Below are 14,899 nucleotides of genomic sequence, written 5' to 3'. Positions count from 1 at the left end.
TTGTGTTTCAAGCTTAGTATTTTGGTCTTAGATTTCATCCAAACCTTAACAGCAGCCTCCTGTCACATGGAGAGCCTAGGAAGCTTTTTTAAGGTACTGTGTTACACTTCAAGCTGTTCTTGTGTTTCCATGGCTTAGCTGGAAGGAGGCTCCAGAGAGAGTTCAGTTTGGCCTTGAATGCAAGATTACTTAGGGTACTTGAAAAACACTGTGTGTTAGTTTAGTTACTTCTGCTGTGTGTTTCAGCCTTTGGCTCTTGTGGTACCCAGAGGGTATGGCACAGCTCACTTGTGAGGATGCTTCTGGAGGCAAGAAAACAAATTTGTCCTGTAGAAAGCCCTCAGGATTTAGGCAAATTCTTAACCTACACACTATGGGTTTTTTAGAGGAATTGCAGCGTGGCTAAGTTCTTTCATTTCCACAGAGGAGAGTTGCTCTGTCCCCCTGACTTTGGGGGGGGCTTGGAAGGAGCCCCCAAGCTTTGAACGTTGTTCCTGTCTGGGAGCTGCTCCGGAGCTGGAGTGGTGCCCGCAGAGCTGTTTTCCCAGGGCGCTGGGTGAATGCTAAGTTGTGTTGGAGTGAACTCGAGTGTGCAGCAGCCTGAGCCAGCTCTCATTTGTCCGGGAAGACGCTGCTGCATTGTCTTGGCCACGTCCTGAAAGGGTCAGTGTTGTTTGTCAGAGGCTCAGTTCTGCCAGTGCCACGTATGCGAAGGAGCCCGTGCATAGGCAGGACTTGCGTGCTGGTTCTCAGCTCCTCCCGGAATTCCCGGCGCCGGGCTCAGCCAGGCAGGCTTTGTGCACTGTTGGTATTCCGTGGGCATCCTCTCCCACACGTGGGACGGGCACAGCTGTCTGGCTGTGGGCACGTCCCTGGGCTCGGAGCAGTCCCTGTGCCAGTGCCATCGACCGAGGGAATGGGCAAGGCTTGGCCAGGCGAAGTGATGTACCTGTGCCAGGTGTGAGCTGGTGCCACACTTGGGAGCTCTGTGCACCTCCCAGCCCTCAGACTGGTGTTCTGGTGTGAACCACTGTGTTTGCACAGTCTGTATGTGAGCCCCAACCTCTTTCTCTTGCCCCTCATGCACTCAAGGGAAGACGGGTGATCCAGCTCTGTACAAACCCAGGACATGGATGCTGGGGCTCAGCAGCACTCGCTGGCCTTGGCATCTGGGGCAGGGGTTTGTGCAGGGCACTCAGCACGTCCAGAGTCCCTGCTGATGATGTTGGGCATGATGGGAGACGTGGAGCATGGGCAATCATAAGCTATTGCCTGCTTAACCGAGGAGGGCAAGGGATGTTAGGCTTGGGAAAAGTCAGCTTGCTCACAGTGGGAAGGGGTCTGGGGCAGCACAGGGCTGAATCTCCTCCCTCTGATGTCTCAAAGGGAAGGGTCTTTGGACAAGGGAGTGTGGGGGAGAAATTCCTCCTGCCCTTGTGGGTCCCAGGCAGTCCTTCCTGTTCCTGCAGAGTGCTGTGCTTGCAGGGACTCCTTGGGTGTTTATTTCCATGGGTGTGCCTGTGTTAGCAGACAGGAAGGAGTCCTGGGCCTTGTCTCAGTTACTAGTAGGAAATGATGTAAGATGCTTCCTTGTACAAGCTTTTTTCTGAGCACGTCCTGAGTTTTGCTGGCGGTGGCTGTTCACCTTTGGAGCTCAGCTCCTCTGGAGCTGTGGGAGCTGAGCTTTATGCTTTGTCCCCTTTATTTTGGGGAGGATGTGCTCCCTGCTGATCTGAGCCTTTTGGAGTGCCGTTTTGGAGCAGAGTGCGAGACAGGGAAAGGTCAAAGGCGTTTGTGGAAGGGGATTGATCAGTACTAGAGCAGTGTTATGCACAGTACACAGCAGTGCCTGAGCTGTTCACCTCTGCCTTGCCCTGGCAATTGCTGTCCAGGAGCTGCCAGACATGTGCCTGAGCCTCACCTCAGTGCACCCGTGGTGCAGCCACAGTTCGGGCAGTGATCCGTGAGCTCCACATCCACTGGGATCAGTCTTCTGCACAGGCCTTGGGATATGTCCCTGTGGTGTGGCTGAGCTGCCGTGGTGACAGCTGTGAGTGCTGGTGGAAGTACTGCCAAAGATATCTGTCTGAGATCCTGTATCAGGTGGCCCCACAGGTGTGTTGGTCTCAGGGCAGAGCAGTACAGCAAATGAAACACTGTCAGGTCTCTGGGGCAGCGTGGAGATCTGATTCCTGACAAATTTGCTTTTACAATAAAGCTGTAAAGTGCAGCGTTAGGGTGTCTTGGAGGTGCTTGACACCCTCCGGATAAATTCACTCTTGTGGCAGCTGCAGGCTCAGCTGGAGAACCGACATGCCAGTTCTGCCTCAGTGTCTGTGAGCAGAATGCCAGCCTAGCTGCCCTCGGACCAAAGCATGGGATTGTTTTGTCCCACTTACAGGCGTCTAAAATGTGGGTCACAGAGATGCAGGACATATTAGTGTGACAGTTTTAGCCTGAAGGGACAGAGTTGGCTGAGAAGGGACAGTGATGCCTGTTAGAGTGTGGCAGTCAGGACTTCTGGGTCAGCTATTCCTGGTCAATGAGCATTGTTTACAGCCTCTACTTTAAGCACACAGGAGGTTGGTTTATTCTTTTTCTGGATGTTAATGACAGAATTTGACTTTCAAGGAGAAGAAAAGATGTACATGAGTTGTGGGATTGTTTGGGGAGGGCTCAGCAGTGGTGCACAGGGTGGTGCTTCTCCTGGCTGTGGTCTGGACACTTCTCCTGGTCCTGCTGTGCATGGCAGAGCCATGGTCACCACGTCGTCACCTTCATCAGCTCTGAGGCCTGGTGTGTATCAAGGTCTCGAGTGTCTTATGTCCCCTGGACCGTGTGTTGCTCCCAGCTCTCAAAGTCTATGGTGGGTTGTGTTTCTTGTGCTGGCTGGTAGCCCAGCAGTGATGCCAGTGGCATCCAGTGGTCCAGGAAAGGAGGTGCTCATGGAGAGAGGGTCATCTCTGCCTTGGTGTGGGAAATTGCTCTGAACACCTCCAGGCTGGAAACACTCCTGTGTGACCTGACGATGCCAGTTTATGAGAGGCTGATCTCTTTTGTTCTGTTTGAGAGGACAAAGGGAGCAAAACTACATGAATCACCTCTGTTACCTGCGTGTTTCAGACAAGCAGGAATTAGCTAGGACTCGACACCGGGAAGGTAAACTGAATTTTGTTCTGCACCGCAGAGCTGTTAGCAGTTGCCTCAGAGTGCATCCTGCTTCATTACTCACCTTTGCTGCTCTAATAGCTGTTGTAGTGCACGTTACTGTGTTGGTGACAGGAGGCAAAAATCCCTTTAAGAACATTTCAGGAACAGAAGTGGAAGCTGGTGGCTGTAAATTTGAGTGCACCACCAGCAGTGGCTGCAGTGTGTGTGTGGCATTCACTGGTGTTTTGGTGGCAGGTACAAATCGCAGCCAAAGTGTCTGGTTTCATTTCAGGCTGCTGCAGGAGCCTTTCCTGAGGTAAAATCACATGGCTCGTTGGGGCAGGTCTGTGCTGTTAGGGATCGTTAACATCCAGTGTGCTGCTGCCAAGGCTCTCGGAAAGGCTGTGGCAGCGAATCCCGGGATTTAGCAGTGGGTTTGGGGTCAGGCTGCCTGCCTGTTTATCCTCAGTGTGTTCCTGTTTGTACCCTGCAGGTCATCTTGATCATGGACAGTGAAGAAATTCCAACTTTCTCGAGTCCAAAGGAGGAAACTGCCTACTGGAAAGAGCTTTCCTTGAAGTACAAGCAGAGGTACTGTGGGTTTGCAGGCTGGATTTTGCTCTTAATGATCACAACATGGTTGAGTCTGTTTCTCTGCAAGGCTAAACCAAGATGGGTGTGAGATATTTTAGAAAGAGTCTCTGAAAAGAGAATTCTCTGTAAAGGATTCCTAGCTTTAAAACTTCCAGCTTTGTGGGAGCTGAGTGTTTCTTGCTCAGTGTCACCGTGCCAGGAACTCCAGGCTATGTTTTGAGCATGTTTGAGCAAGAGCAGAGCCTTTTACGATCACGTGCACCTTTGGACGATTAAAGTGCTGCCTTAAGTTGCTGTTTTATCACAAGAAGGCGCCTTTGGGCTTGCCTTGTGTCATTACTGTTCCCTCAAGCTTCTTGTAGTGGAATTACTGGTATGAGAAGTGCCTGATTTGGTGTCTCCTGCAGTTTAATGAAGTGTACGGTACCTCCCAGTCCTGCCCATACCAGAAGTTTGCATCCTTGAGGGGCACAAGGCTTTCTGCTCATCAAAAGTGACAAGAGTTGAGGAGTGGTTTGAGGTGTTAATGGAGTGGGAGGCATTGGAGGAGGTTTTCAGGAGAGATTTCTTTCCATTCTGTGTAACTCAGGCAGTTGAGTTAAACCTCTCTCAAGCCCAAAGTGCAAGTTGCTTTTTTGATTGGTTTGGGGCGTTTTTGGGAGGGAGGAGTTGGGCATGTGAAGGGGCTTGTCCATGTGTAGGTCCCTAAGCTGTTCTTGGGTGTCATAGAATTCTGTCTGAGACACCAGTGGGTATGTTGTTTCCTAAAGCCTTGTTGGTTTTCTCTGTGCTTGCTCAGGGCTGAGCCATTCCCTGTGGTAAGTAAGGATGCAAATTTAATAAGCAAAGCATGTGGAGTGGCTACTTCCAGAGTTTAATAACCCGCAGTGGTGTGAGGTAGGTATGTGCTGGCTTCCTGCCCAGGTGCTCCCTAACCCTCAACATCAAACCTTCGTGATTTTTAAGAACCTAAAATTTCCAGGCAGTGCAGAGACACAGAAACTGTTGTTCTCTCTAACAGTTTTTGGCCGAAATCAGGTTAAATGTTTGCTTAGTTCACTGCGTCTAGCAAGTCTGTTAGCAGTGAAAGCTAATGGGGCACAAGGTGGTTCTCAGGCTCACATGACTCCTGTAAATAGCCTTGATGCAGGTTTTTATTCACACGTTCAAGGTAGCTGTTGGGCTTGAGGTAAGAGAATTAATTCCCTTTTATAGCTAAGCTTAATGTGATTTCTCTGTTTGCCCATCTTCTCCCCCTTAGAGGCCTGTGGATGGCATTTAGGGATGTTAAAACCCCTATTTTTCCAGGGTTTTATTTCAGAAGAGCTATGGATTTTGCTTTGCCTTGGGAGATACTGGCTTTTTCACTGATGAAGTCTCTCCTTACAGCTTCCAGGAGGCTCGGGAAGAGCTGGCTGAATTCCAGGAGGGAAGCAGAGAGTTAGAGGCTGAGTTGGAGGCACAGCTAGTGCAAGCTGAGCAGAGGAATAGAGATTTACAAGCAGATAACCAAAGACTGAAGTATGAAGTGGAGACTTTAAAGGTAGGTCTTTGTAACAGTGTTTCTTCTTACAGGTCTTGGATCTCCCTGTAGATTGTCTGCTCTGTTCTTGATCACTAAATAGCCAAATGGAGTAAAGGAGTTGTCTGTTGAAGATCCACACCGCAGTATGGGATTTACTCCAAATAAGGCCAAAAACTACCAGGGAAATTTCTGGCAGAACTTTTCTTGTTCACGTCATGAAACCCTTGTGATGGAGTCTGTGCTCGTTTGGAGTCTCGAGGTTGTGCCAAGTCTGAGCATTATTAGATACACAGAGAACAGCAGCATAGCAACAGGGAGGACAACACAGTTATGTTTTGTCAGGCCACTGCGTTGTCATCTTTCCTTGCAAACCAGTCTTTCTGCCCAGAAGGTCTCCGTGGGTTTATGAGGCTCCAGAGAAAGCTGAGGATGGGTGATTTGTGCACATCTCCCTCGTGCTTAGCAGCAGTATCCAGGATTGCATAAGGGTCTGCATGTGCAGGAGGAAGCTTTGATGTCTCTGTGTTATCAAGTTCTTGCCTCTTTTGGAATCTTAGACAAGCATCATTTTGGATAGTCTTGGCTTATTTTAGTGGAGACACAGGGTAGAAATTTTCCCAGTGGAAAGAAGGTTTATGGGATTGCTTTGCATATCCAGTCCCAGCTGTACCAGGAAGGTCAGCGTGTGTTGTCTGAGGGCAGTGGTTTCTCCATAGACCCCTGTCTGTGCCCTCAGAGCTGGGCAGGCAGTGTTTAGCAGGGAATCCTTCCAGGCTTCCAAGGGTGAGTTTCTGGACTGGAGGTTTTGTAACAGATTCCTGTGGTTCTCATTTTTGCTATTGGACATGTCAGGCAATTTCTGGTGTCAGTGTGACTGTTGTCAAGGGGGAAGCGTGGAGAGGAGGCTGTACAGTTAGATTTCTCTGGCTCCCTGGGTGTCCGAGGCTCTGGAGCAGCTGCCAGTGCAGGCTGTTAGGAACAGATGCAGGGATGCATCCCTGAGCCAGCTGTGCCATGGTGAGATGTCTGTGCACAAAGCAGTGTCTGTGATCCTGTGCTGTGTCCAGCTCTGATGTTCACAGCCTGTTCCTTCCACCTCTCTGTTTCTGCTCTGTATAACCAGCAGTCCCAAACCAGCAGCCTACAAAGAGCACGTTCCTTTCTTTGTCCCATTTTACTGCTGATGACTTGGAGAGCGTTTGTGGCTGATATTTATCTCACTGCTTCTTTCTTTCAGGAGAAACTGGAGCACCAGTATGCACAGAGTTACAAGCAGGTGTCATTGTTAGAGGATGACCTGAGCCAGACACGAGCCATTAAGGATCAGCTGCACAAGTATGTGAGGGAGCTGGAGCAGGCCAACGATGACCTGGAGCGTGCAAAGAGGTGAAGGCTGCAAACCTCTTCTTCCCTTCAAGTTTGCACTAGGTCTTTGCTACTCAGATTGATCATTTTATTAGTCCTTCAAAGGGAAAATGAGCAACATTCAAAAAAACCCAAACAACCCCAAGATGCCGGATTGTTTGGACAGTGCAGTCACCCTTGGAGCTCATCTCCATCAGTGGGAGAGGCAGTGGGACAAGGTGTCTCCCTCTCCTCTGAGGAACAAGCCATGCAAGCAGGCTCAGAGCCAGCCAGGTCTCTGCACTGCCTTTGATACCACCAGCTGGATGACTTGTTGTGGTCCTGGTAGCTCAAAGCCCTTTTGAAGTCAAAGCTAATGCTTTACATAGTCCTTTTTAAATAAAACAGGCCAAAGGAGTCTCCTCCTCCCTTGCAGAACAGCTGTAGGGAACAATCATGTCCTTTATAAATGCCTAAAATGAAGAGGCTTCTGCTGGAAACGCCCAGTTTGGAAGTAGCTCATGCTTCCCTTCTGAATGGGAATTCTGCCATTGGTTCGGGGAGACCAGGAATGAGCCTCTGGCCATCTGGACACAAAGGTCTGAGAGCTGAGGTCCTGTTTCCACAAGGCTCTGAACCTCATGCCTAACTTTTGACACTACCTTTGCAAGAAATTGGATCTTGGGTAGCATCCCAGTGCCCTGCTCTCTGCCCTGGCTGGGCAGAGCTCTTGGGGCACAGCCCCACCTGAGCATGTGTCCGTTGGAGCAGTGCTTGGGAAAGTTGGAGAAGGTGCACTGGCCCGCTCCTTTCCCAGGTCTTTGGTGCATCTCTGAGAGCCAGATGCTATCATGTTCTTTTCATCTCTTTCTCCTGTTTCTGTGGAGTTGATTAGTCCTTTCTAAGAAGTATTTCCATAGCTTTCAAATGCCTGACTTGAACGTAGGCCCTGCTAACATTTTCCCTCTGTTATGCTTCTGAATACGCTTTTATGTTGGCTGAACTGAAGAACCTAATATTCTGGATTTTGTTTCTAGGGCAACAATAGTTTCATTGGAAGACTTTGAACAAAGGCTGAACCAAGCTATTGAGAGAAATGCCTTTTTGGAAAGCGAACTGGATGACAAGGAGTCATTGCTGGTTTCTGTACAGAGATTAAAGGATGAAGCCAGAGGTGAGTGGGTCTGTGTCTCGGTGCAGTGGTGGTTTGCTAGAACAGACATGCAGCAACCAAAGCTCATGTTTCTAGAAAGCCTCACATGGTAAGAATTGACCTGGATGTGTATTGCTAACTGTGTTGTTTGTATGTCCAGTGGAGCCAAGAGGAAGTTTCCTCATGTAGGGCAGAATTAATGTCAGATTCATTCAGGGGTTTTAACACAGGTGAGTATAAAAATACTATATTCCACAAATATAATGGACTTGAGGAAATTTGCTTCAAAAGTTCCTCTTGCTGGGGTTTTGTGCCATTTGTAGGAAAGGAAAGCACAGGAAATGAGAGGGAAATGCAGGATAAATGCTTAAGTAACTGTCTTGAAAAATCCTGTGTCTTGTGTTCCTTCTAAGCCTCTTGGAAATTGCCTGGGTTATTTAAGATACAAGAATGTGTTTAGACCTGTGAGATCAGAAGTGTTGGGATAGTGTTCTAGGATGTGAGCAGGAGTTGGGAATTCCCAGTTGATTTCACATTGAGGATGCTGGGGAGCATTTTTTAATGGCTAGTGGACCCTGATTTCTCTGGTAGTGGAGGTGATCTGCTCATAAGCCTGTGCCACCATGAATGTGCTCATTGATTAGTGGGTTTCACCTCTGTTTCCCAGTGAAGCTTTCTAAAGTGATTCCTCAGTTCGGGCCTGGCCCTGAGTGTAAGACAGAACACCTGAGAGCGGCCTGGGACTTCTTGTACTCCTCTGCGAATCTCTTTGGGTTGGGTTTGTGCCCCATGAATCAACCTTTACTGGCAGCACAGGGTTTGTAGTAAATATGATGAGGGAAATTTTACAATCCATGTATTTTTGAGGCAATATTTGTACTCTAATTTGAGATCAGGGCAATAGTACTGGAGAAACAGCAGAACCCAGGGGATTTTTCTGGAAGACTGGAGTAATCAGCAAAACAGACGTCTTGTTTCTGAGATGAGTCATTTGGAAATTTTGAGTGTTTGTTAGGGTAACAGAGCTGCATGTTATTGCCCCTGACAACAGGCAGGAACAGGAGCTACTAAAGGAACTGATATGATGTCAAAATCAAATATAACATTTCTGATTGAACAGCCTCAAATCCTCTTCTGGGAGGCCAAATGTATTTTCATTTCAGCTGTGCTGTTTCATCCAGAATTAGTCCTAAATATTTATGATAGCTTGAAAGCTGTAATGTGCAATTAATTTTGCTCTTGTTGTACCAGATTGAGACAGGGGGTAAGAGGTCTGTGACAGATTAAGTTGCTGTGCCCAAAGAGGAACAACTCCCTAGTAGTGCTTGTTTGCATCTGGACCCTTCTGAGGACCTGTGGGTTCATTGCTGAGCTGTGCTGGATGCTCTTTGTAGCACCCACGTGTGGAAATGGCAGGGATCAGAGCAGGGATAAGCTGCAGTCTGGAGAGGAGGTGAGGGTAAAACCTGGCCTTCCTGATCTCTGGCCTCCTTCCCTGCCCTTTGGACTACCCAGGCTCTCCAGTCTTCTCTACCACTTGTCGAGGGAGGTGTCAAGAGACTGGATGCAACCTTGGACTGTCTTTGGCTAGGGTAGGATACTGGGTGTTATTAACTGGAAGAACATGTGGGGAATGGGAAACAAGAATAGGTCATTCCTTGTTGTTTCCAGCCTCTGTTTGAGCAGGGGCTGACTGCAGTGCAGCAGCAGCAGCGGCAGGCATTTGTAACATGCTTTCCACAGGGCTCCCATGCCAATGCCTCAGGATTTGTCCCCAAAGTCACCTGCCGTGATGAAAATAGGGACCACGTGGCTCTTTGTGCCAGGGCTGTTTGCTGCCTCCCTGCTCCCGGCTGGAATGGGAAGGGCTGGGATTGGGCTGTGCCTGCTCTGAAGGAGGATAAACCAGCAGCAGGGACTTCATCCAGGATTGTTGCCAAGTGTCGTCTCCTCCTCCTCCCAGCTGAACAGAGAGAGTGCTTGAGAGAGAAATCGGTTGCTAACGCGTGGGTTTTGTGTTTCCCTCAGACCTGCGGCAGGAGCTGGCCGTGCGGGAGAGGCAGCAGGAGGTGACCCGAAAGTCAGCCCCCAGCTCCCCCACCCTGGACTGTGAGAAGATGGACTCAGCTGTCCAGGCATCTCTCTCCTTGCCAGCTACACCCGTTGGAAAGGGATCAGAAAACAGTTTTCCTTCCCCAAAAGGTACCGTGGGTAGGAGTTGTGTGTGGTTGATTGGCAGCGTGTCCAGCTGGTTAACTCACCATGTCAGCCCAGGTGCTCCTCAGGGAGCCTGAAGTGGGTGCAGGGACCTGCAGGTCCCACACACCTGCATAAGGTGTGTGTAAATCCTGAGGCACCGTCAGGTGCATTTAAGGAGTAAATAATGTGGACAAGAAGAGCAGTGAAGCTTAGTGACTGCTTTTGGGGGTGACAGGGGTTTGCCCTCTGCATTAGGTGCCTGCAGTAGAGCGCTGAAGGTATTTGGGATTGCAGGGAAGTGCAGTGACTGACCCTTCTGCTCAGAGGGAAAGCAGCAGGGGTGGGTGAGGGGTGGCCAGGAACTGGGACAGTCTGGAATCTGTCACCACACTGACTCTGCAGGGGTCTGTTTTGCCCATGAGGCAGTGGGATGTTGGCCCATCTGGAAGGCTGTGGAGAGCCACGGGGATTACTACATCATTTTCCAAAGAGTAGGTTCCAGCAGGAGCTCTGGCTGGATTAGATGGATTGTGGTCAGTGGCCTTGCAGATGAACTCTGCACATGGGGTGAGTGGCGAAGAGGGCAGGAGTTAAGGCTCTTCATTTTCCCATGGCTGGTGATCATGCTGTTAGTGTGAGTGGCTGTACCAAGTGTCTGCAGCGGGAGTTTAGCTTCACCTTTTTCACACGGAAGTGGATCTATTGAAATGCTTTAAAGGCTGAGCTGTGGAGGTGTGGAGCATGTAATGACTGGTGTCTGTGTTTGCAGCTATACCAAATGGATTTGGTACCAGCCCACTTACTCCTTCAGCTAGGATATCTGCACTCAACATCGTGGGAGATCTGCTACGGAAAGTGGGGGTGAGTGCTCTGACGCGTTCCCAGCTCTGTGCTCTCACTGGAGCCCGTGTCTCAACACGGCCTCGGCCCCTGCTGAGCACCTGCTGTAGTTTCCAGTCACCCACATTCAGTGTTTGATATGTGATCGTGTATTTTTAATTATTTTGATTTTTAAAGTGGAATATGGTTCTGATGCCAATTTGGGTTGACAGAATTCATATTTGGAGTTAAAAGTCTCTCAAGTCCTTACGCATACAGGGCTAGACACTGTCAGCTGCTTGTTCCTACTTTAACTGGGCCTGCAGCTGCCTCTGTCAGGAGACCAAGCTGCAGAGCAGGGCCTCAGCTCTGGGTGCCTGCTGAGACCTGCACGAGGAGCTGGGGTCACCCTGCCAGGGTCTCCTCCTGTGCCTGGGGAGATCTACCACAGGTATTGAAAGCAATCTAGAAACCTCGGTGAGAAAAGGAGAAAGCCAATCAGGAGAAAGCCAATGTGCCCATCTGTAGTGGGTGGGGAAGTGAAATGCATGAGCCCTTAAAGGGATTACCCTGTGAGCAGAGAGGTGGCTGAAACCTCTGCAGTGCTGTTTGGGGTGCCAGGCCCTCCGGCTGGCCCAGGCAGGACTGTGAGCTCTGAGGAGCTCCGTGCCAGCCTCGAGTGAAGCAGGGATAGCCCTGGTGTCTGGCTCCCATGCTGGCTTTGCTCTGTGCCTGTGTAACCACAGTGAGCACGGCAGGAGCTGCAGTACAGACAGTTGTTTTAGCAGGGTTTGAAATGGAAAACTGCCTTGCTGCTCCCTTTTGCAGCCAGTGAGCTCGTCCCGGGTTTGAAAGGCCAGCAGGACAGCTCGGGGTTATGGAGTGACATGTTTAAAAGGGGATCATTGTGAGTAACAGTCTGCAGGGGATTTAGGGAGCTTAACCACAATCCCATGTGATTACTCTGCAAGGACAGGAAATGCCAAATAAGCATGCTTCTTTCCCAGCCTGCTCCTGGACACAGCCTGGCCACTGGGACGGGATTCCAGCTGGGGCACTTGTTCAGCAGCAATTGTAGGATGTTCCGGTCTCCTTTGGGGCTTGGCTGTGCCTCATCCCGAGCCTTAGACTCCCTGTCGCTGCAGGACGTTTCCCTTCAGCTCTCCTGCTTGCAGCTGAGGCAGGAGTCACTGCCTAGATCACAGTGGCTGTTGCAGGGGGACAGGTGTGATCTGTGGCTGCCCACATAGTCCGTGCTCAGTAAACCTCCAGGGATTCCTAGGAGACCGTATAGTGCTCACTTACCTGTCATGTCAGTGATCTGGCAGTGGAATATTCTGCATGGAACAGGACCAAACCCCACATTTGGGGAGATGGATTATAGCCTCCAGTGTGTGCGCTTGCAAGTGTTTGAATGTCCCCATGCACAGGGAGGTGTGACAAATAGGGCTTTCTGCTAGACCAGATGGATATTCAGGATAAGCCTGTCTGTGATAGTGGCACAAAGGGCAGGTGATGTTGTGGAGAAAAGGAGAGAATCAGGATGTTCATCCCCCTCCTGCAGTGAGTCAGTGGATGAGGCAAAGGTTCTCAGCAGGCTTGCTTGGCAGTACCAGAGCTGAGGTGCAGATCATAGAGACAGGCTTGGCTGCTGCCTCTGCTTCCTCCTGGCCTCTGCTCTGAAGCATGGCAGTGCTTAAGGCTTCATTTGCAGGCCAAGATTGGGAAAGAAATTCCAAGAGACATTGTCCTGGTGACAGAATCAACTTCTCAAACTCACAGTCCCTCTCAAAACTTGAGGATTCTGCTTTAGGCTCTGTCTTAGTCCTCTGAGTAGCTCATGGAGCTACTAAAGTGGGAAGTTCTGGTAACATCTGCTGGGAGTTGGCTTCCTTATCTTGGGTAATTATTTCAGAGTTCATCTGTTCTCAGATCTGAGCCCTCGTGGAGCTGAGTAATGCCTGGCAGGCTGCATCAGTGTCTGCGAGTTTCCTCTGTGCTTGAGTGCCAGAGGAAATGACAGCTCTGTTCCCCTTTTTTTGCCAGAGGTGATCACACTTGGGCCCTGATCATGGTGGTCTTGGGGTCATGGCAAAGCCTTACCTCGGGCAGCAAAATACTTCCTCTCGGTGTTATTTTTTTGACTTTTTTTTCCCCCCATCACAGGCCTTAGAATCCAAATTAGCTGCGTGCAGAAACTTCGCAAAGGACCAGGCGTCACGGAAATCCTACATTTCAGGGAACGTCAACAGCGCCGTCATCAACAGCAACGGCACCAAGTACCCACACCCAGGGCACACCTCCTTCTTCGACAAAGGGTGAGGAGGGGCAGGCTTTAGCCTGGTACTTGGAGCAGGAGTTTCACTTGTCTTGTCCTTAACCCACCACAGCTTTCATCCTATAGGAGAAGTATTTCCTGGAGGCAAAGTCTCCAGGGCAGTGGGAAGGTGACAGTGCTGATGGGAAGACCTCATTGCTGTATATAAGTTCCTCACGAGGGGCAGTGCAGGGGCAGCACTGATCTCTCTGGCAACCAATGACAGGACCCAGGGAATGGATTGAGTTCTGTCAGGGGAGGGTCAGGTTGGATATCAGGACAAGGCTCTTCCCCCAGAGGTGTTTGGGCACTGAACAGCTCCCCAGGGCAGTGTCACAGCCCCAAGGTGACAGAGCTCAGGGAGTGTTTGGCCAGTGCTCTCAGGCACAGGGTGCAGTGTTGGGGTATCCTGAGCAGGGACAGGAATTGGACTGTTGAGCTTTGTGGTTCCCTTCCAGCTCTGAATAGTCTGTGATTTCTGTAAGGCAAAGATGAAAGCAAGTGTGGTTGTGTCGCAGCTGGCAGCGTGGCAGTGCCTGTGCTGTGCTGCTGCTGCCCAGTCTCTGGGTGGCAAACTTGCCAGGGACGAGTGTGCCCTGTGAAAGGCTCCTGGGAAGCAGTGATGGAGTTGCCATAGCTACCAGTGAGCTCTGGGCAGGTGCATTAACCACAGGTGTGGAGATTCCCCGGGTGGAACAGCTGAGCACAGGCAGGAGTGCTCCCTCGGGGGGTGGGACCTGTGTGCTCACTTCCCCCTCCCTTAGGGGAAGGGATAAATGTCACTGGTGGTGCCGTTGTGGGTGCTGGGGGTTGACAGTCTCCCTGTGCGTCAGCTGTAGAGCCAGAAACTGCTTTTGTAGGGAACACCACCCCACGCGTCTGCTGTGGTCAGAGCTTCCTTTGGATCCTGGGAAGTGATCCCACAGAAGGATTTCCCCCCAGTCCCTCAGAGCACAAGGCCCTGTGGGCATGTAAGGGTGAAAAGCACAGTGTTCCTCCTGTGCCACTGGGTGAAGCGCCCTCCGTGCGCCCTGCACAGTGGTGGTGTTCCAGGTTAAACCTCCAGCCAGTGCAGTTCAGTGCTAATATCCAGCACATCCTCAGTCCTGCATTTATTTCAGAGAAGGAAATGAGGTGTTAGCAGTCTGAGTGCCAAATGCAGAGCAGACAGCTGAGCGTCCTCCAGCCTCCTCCCCGGAGCCGAGACGCGTTGCTGCGTGGGAGCGGCGAGAGGTGCAGCTTGGGAACGGCATTCAGAGCTTTTGGAGCCACTGTTTGCTGTTTGTTTGCTGCTTTTGGAAAGAAGAGTTCAGAGACTTGACAAAATCAATGTCATACATGAATCAGAGAGGCTTGGGCTGTGTGTGTGCTGTGACTGGGGCTGTGCATCCCCCGGCAGTGCTCAGGCTGTCGGGGCTCTGCTGGGGAGAGATTATGGCACTTCTTAGGAGGCAGCAGGGCTATATTGAGCTGTGGTGTGACAGGTAAGCTGATTGCTCTGTGTATGGGGTCACTTGTAATTATCCAGACTGTCATCACACTGGTTATCTGGGCGGGCTGCCTGGAGCTGGGAGCAGGCTGGAGCTGGAGAAGGCTTAGAAGCTCAGGGTCCCTGCACCGCCCCACTGTCCTGTCCCTCTCTGCACCCCTGTGTGCTGCCCCCAGCAGGGCTGGTGGCCCCGGCCTGGCTCCTGCCCACCCTGCTGCCCTGTCACAGTCTGCCCCGAGGTGCTGGCAGTGTCTGTGCTGTGTAGCACCCAGGTCCCTCAGCTCTGCAGCTGGGCTGAGCTGGCCCTGA

The 14,899-nt window shown here is 50.8% G+C and overlaps 1 protein-coding gene across 2 annotated transcripts in view; it reads left to right on the top strand.

The window, feature by feature from the left end:
- The first annotated feature begins 3,646 nt into the window (after window positions 1-3,646).
- The window catches only part of NDEL1 (nudE neurodevelopment protein 1-like 1), a 15,403-nt gene continuing 4,150 nt past the window's right edge, over window positions 3,647-14,899 (top strand). For both annotated transcript variants that reach the window (XM_009075304.1, XM_009075305.1), the window contains exons 1-7: window positions 3,647-3,741; window positions 5,134-5,287; window positions 6,507-6,655; window positions 7,651-7,787; window positions 9,795-9,968; window positions 10,735-10,826; window positions 12,951-13,102. In XM_009075304.1, the coding sequence (XP_009073552.1) occupies window positions 3,656-3,741; window positions 5,134-5,287; window positions 6,507-6,655; window positions 7,651-7,787; window positions 9,795-9,968; window positions 10,735-10,826; window positions 12,951-13,102 (944 nt within the window). In that variant the 5' untranslated portion in view covers window positions 3,647-3,655. The remainder of the gene's footprint in view (window positions 3,742-5,133; window positions 5,288-6,506; window positions 6,656-7,650; window positions 7,788-9,794; window positions 9,969-10,734; window positions 10,827-12,950; window positions 13,103-14,899) is intronic.

The sequence above is a fragment of the Acanthisitta chloris genome, unplaced genomic scaffold (genome assembly GCF_000695815.1).
Source record: "Acanthisitta chloris isolate BGI_N310 unplaced genomic scaffold, ASM69581v1 scaffold13815, whole genome shotgun sequence".
NCBI classification, from domain to species: Eukaryota; Metazoa; Chordata; class Aves; order Passeriformes; family Acanthisittidae; genus Acanthisitta; species Acanthisitta chloris.
The sequence above is the reverse complement of the archived record's forward strand: the minus strand, read 5'-3'. Positions and strand labels throughout refer to the sequence as shown.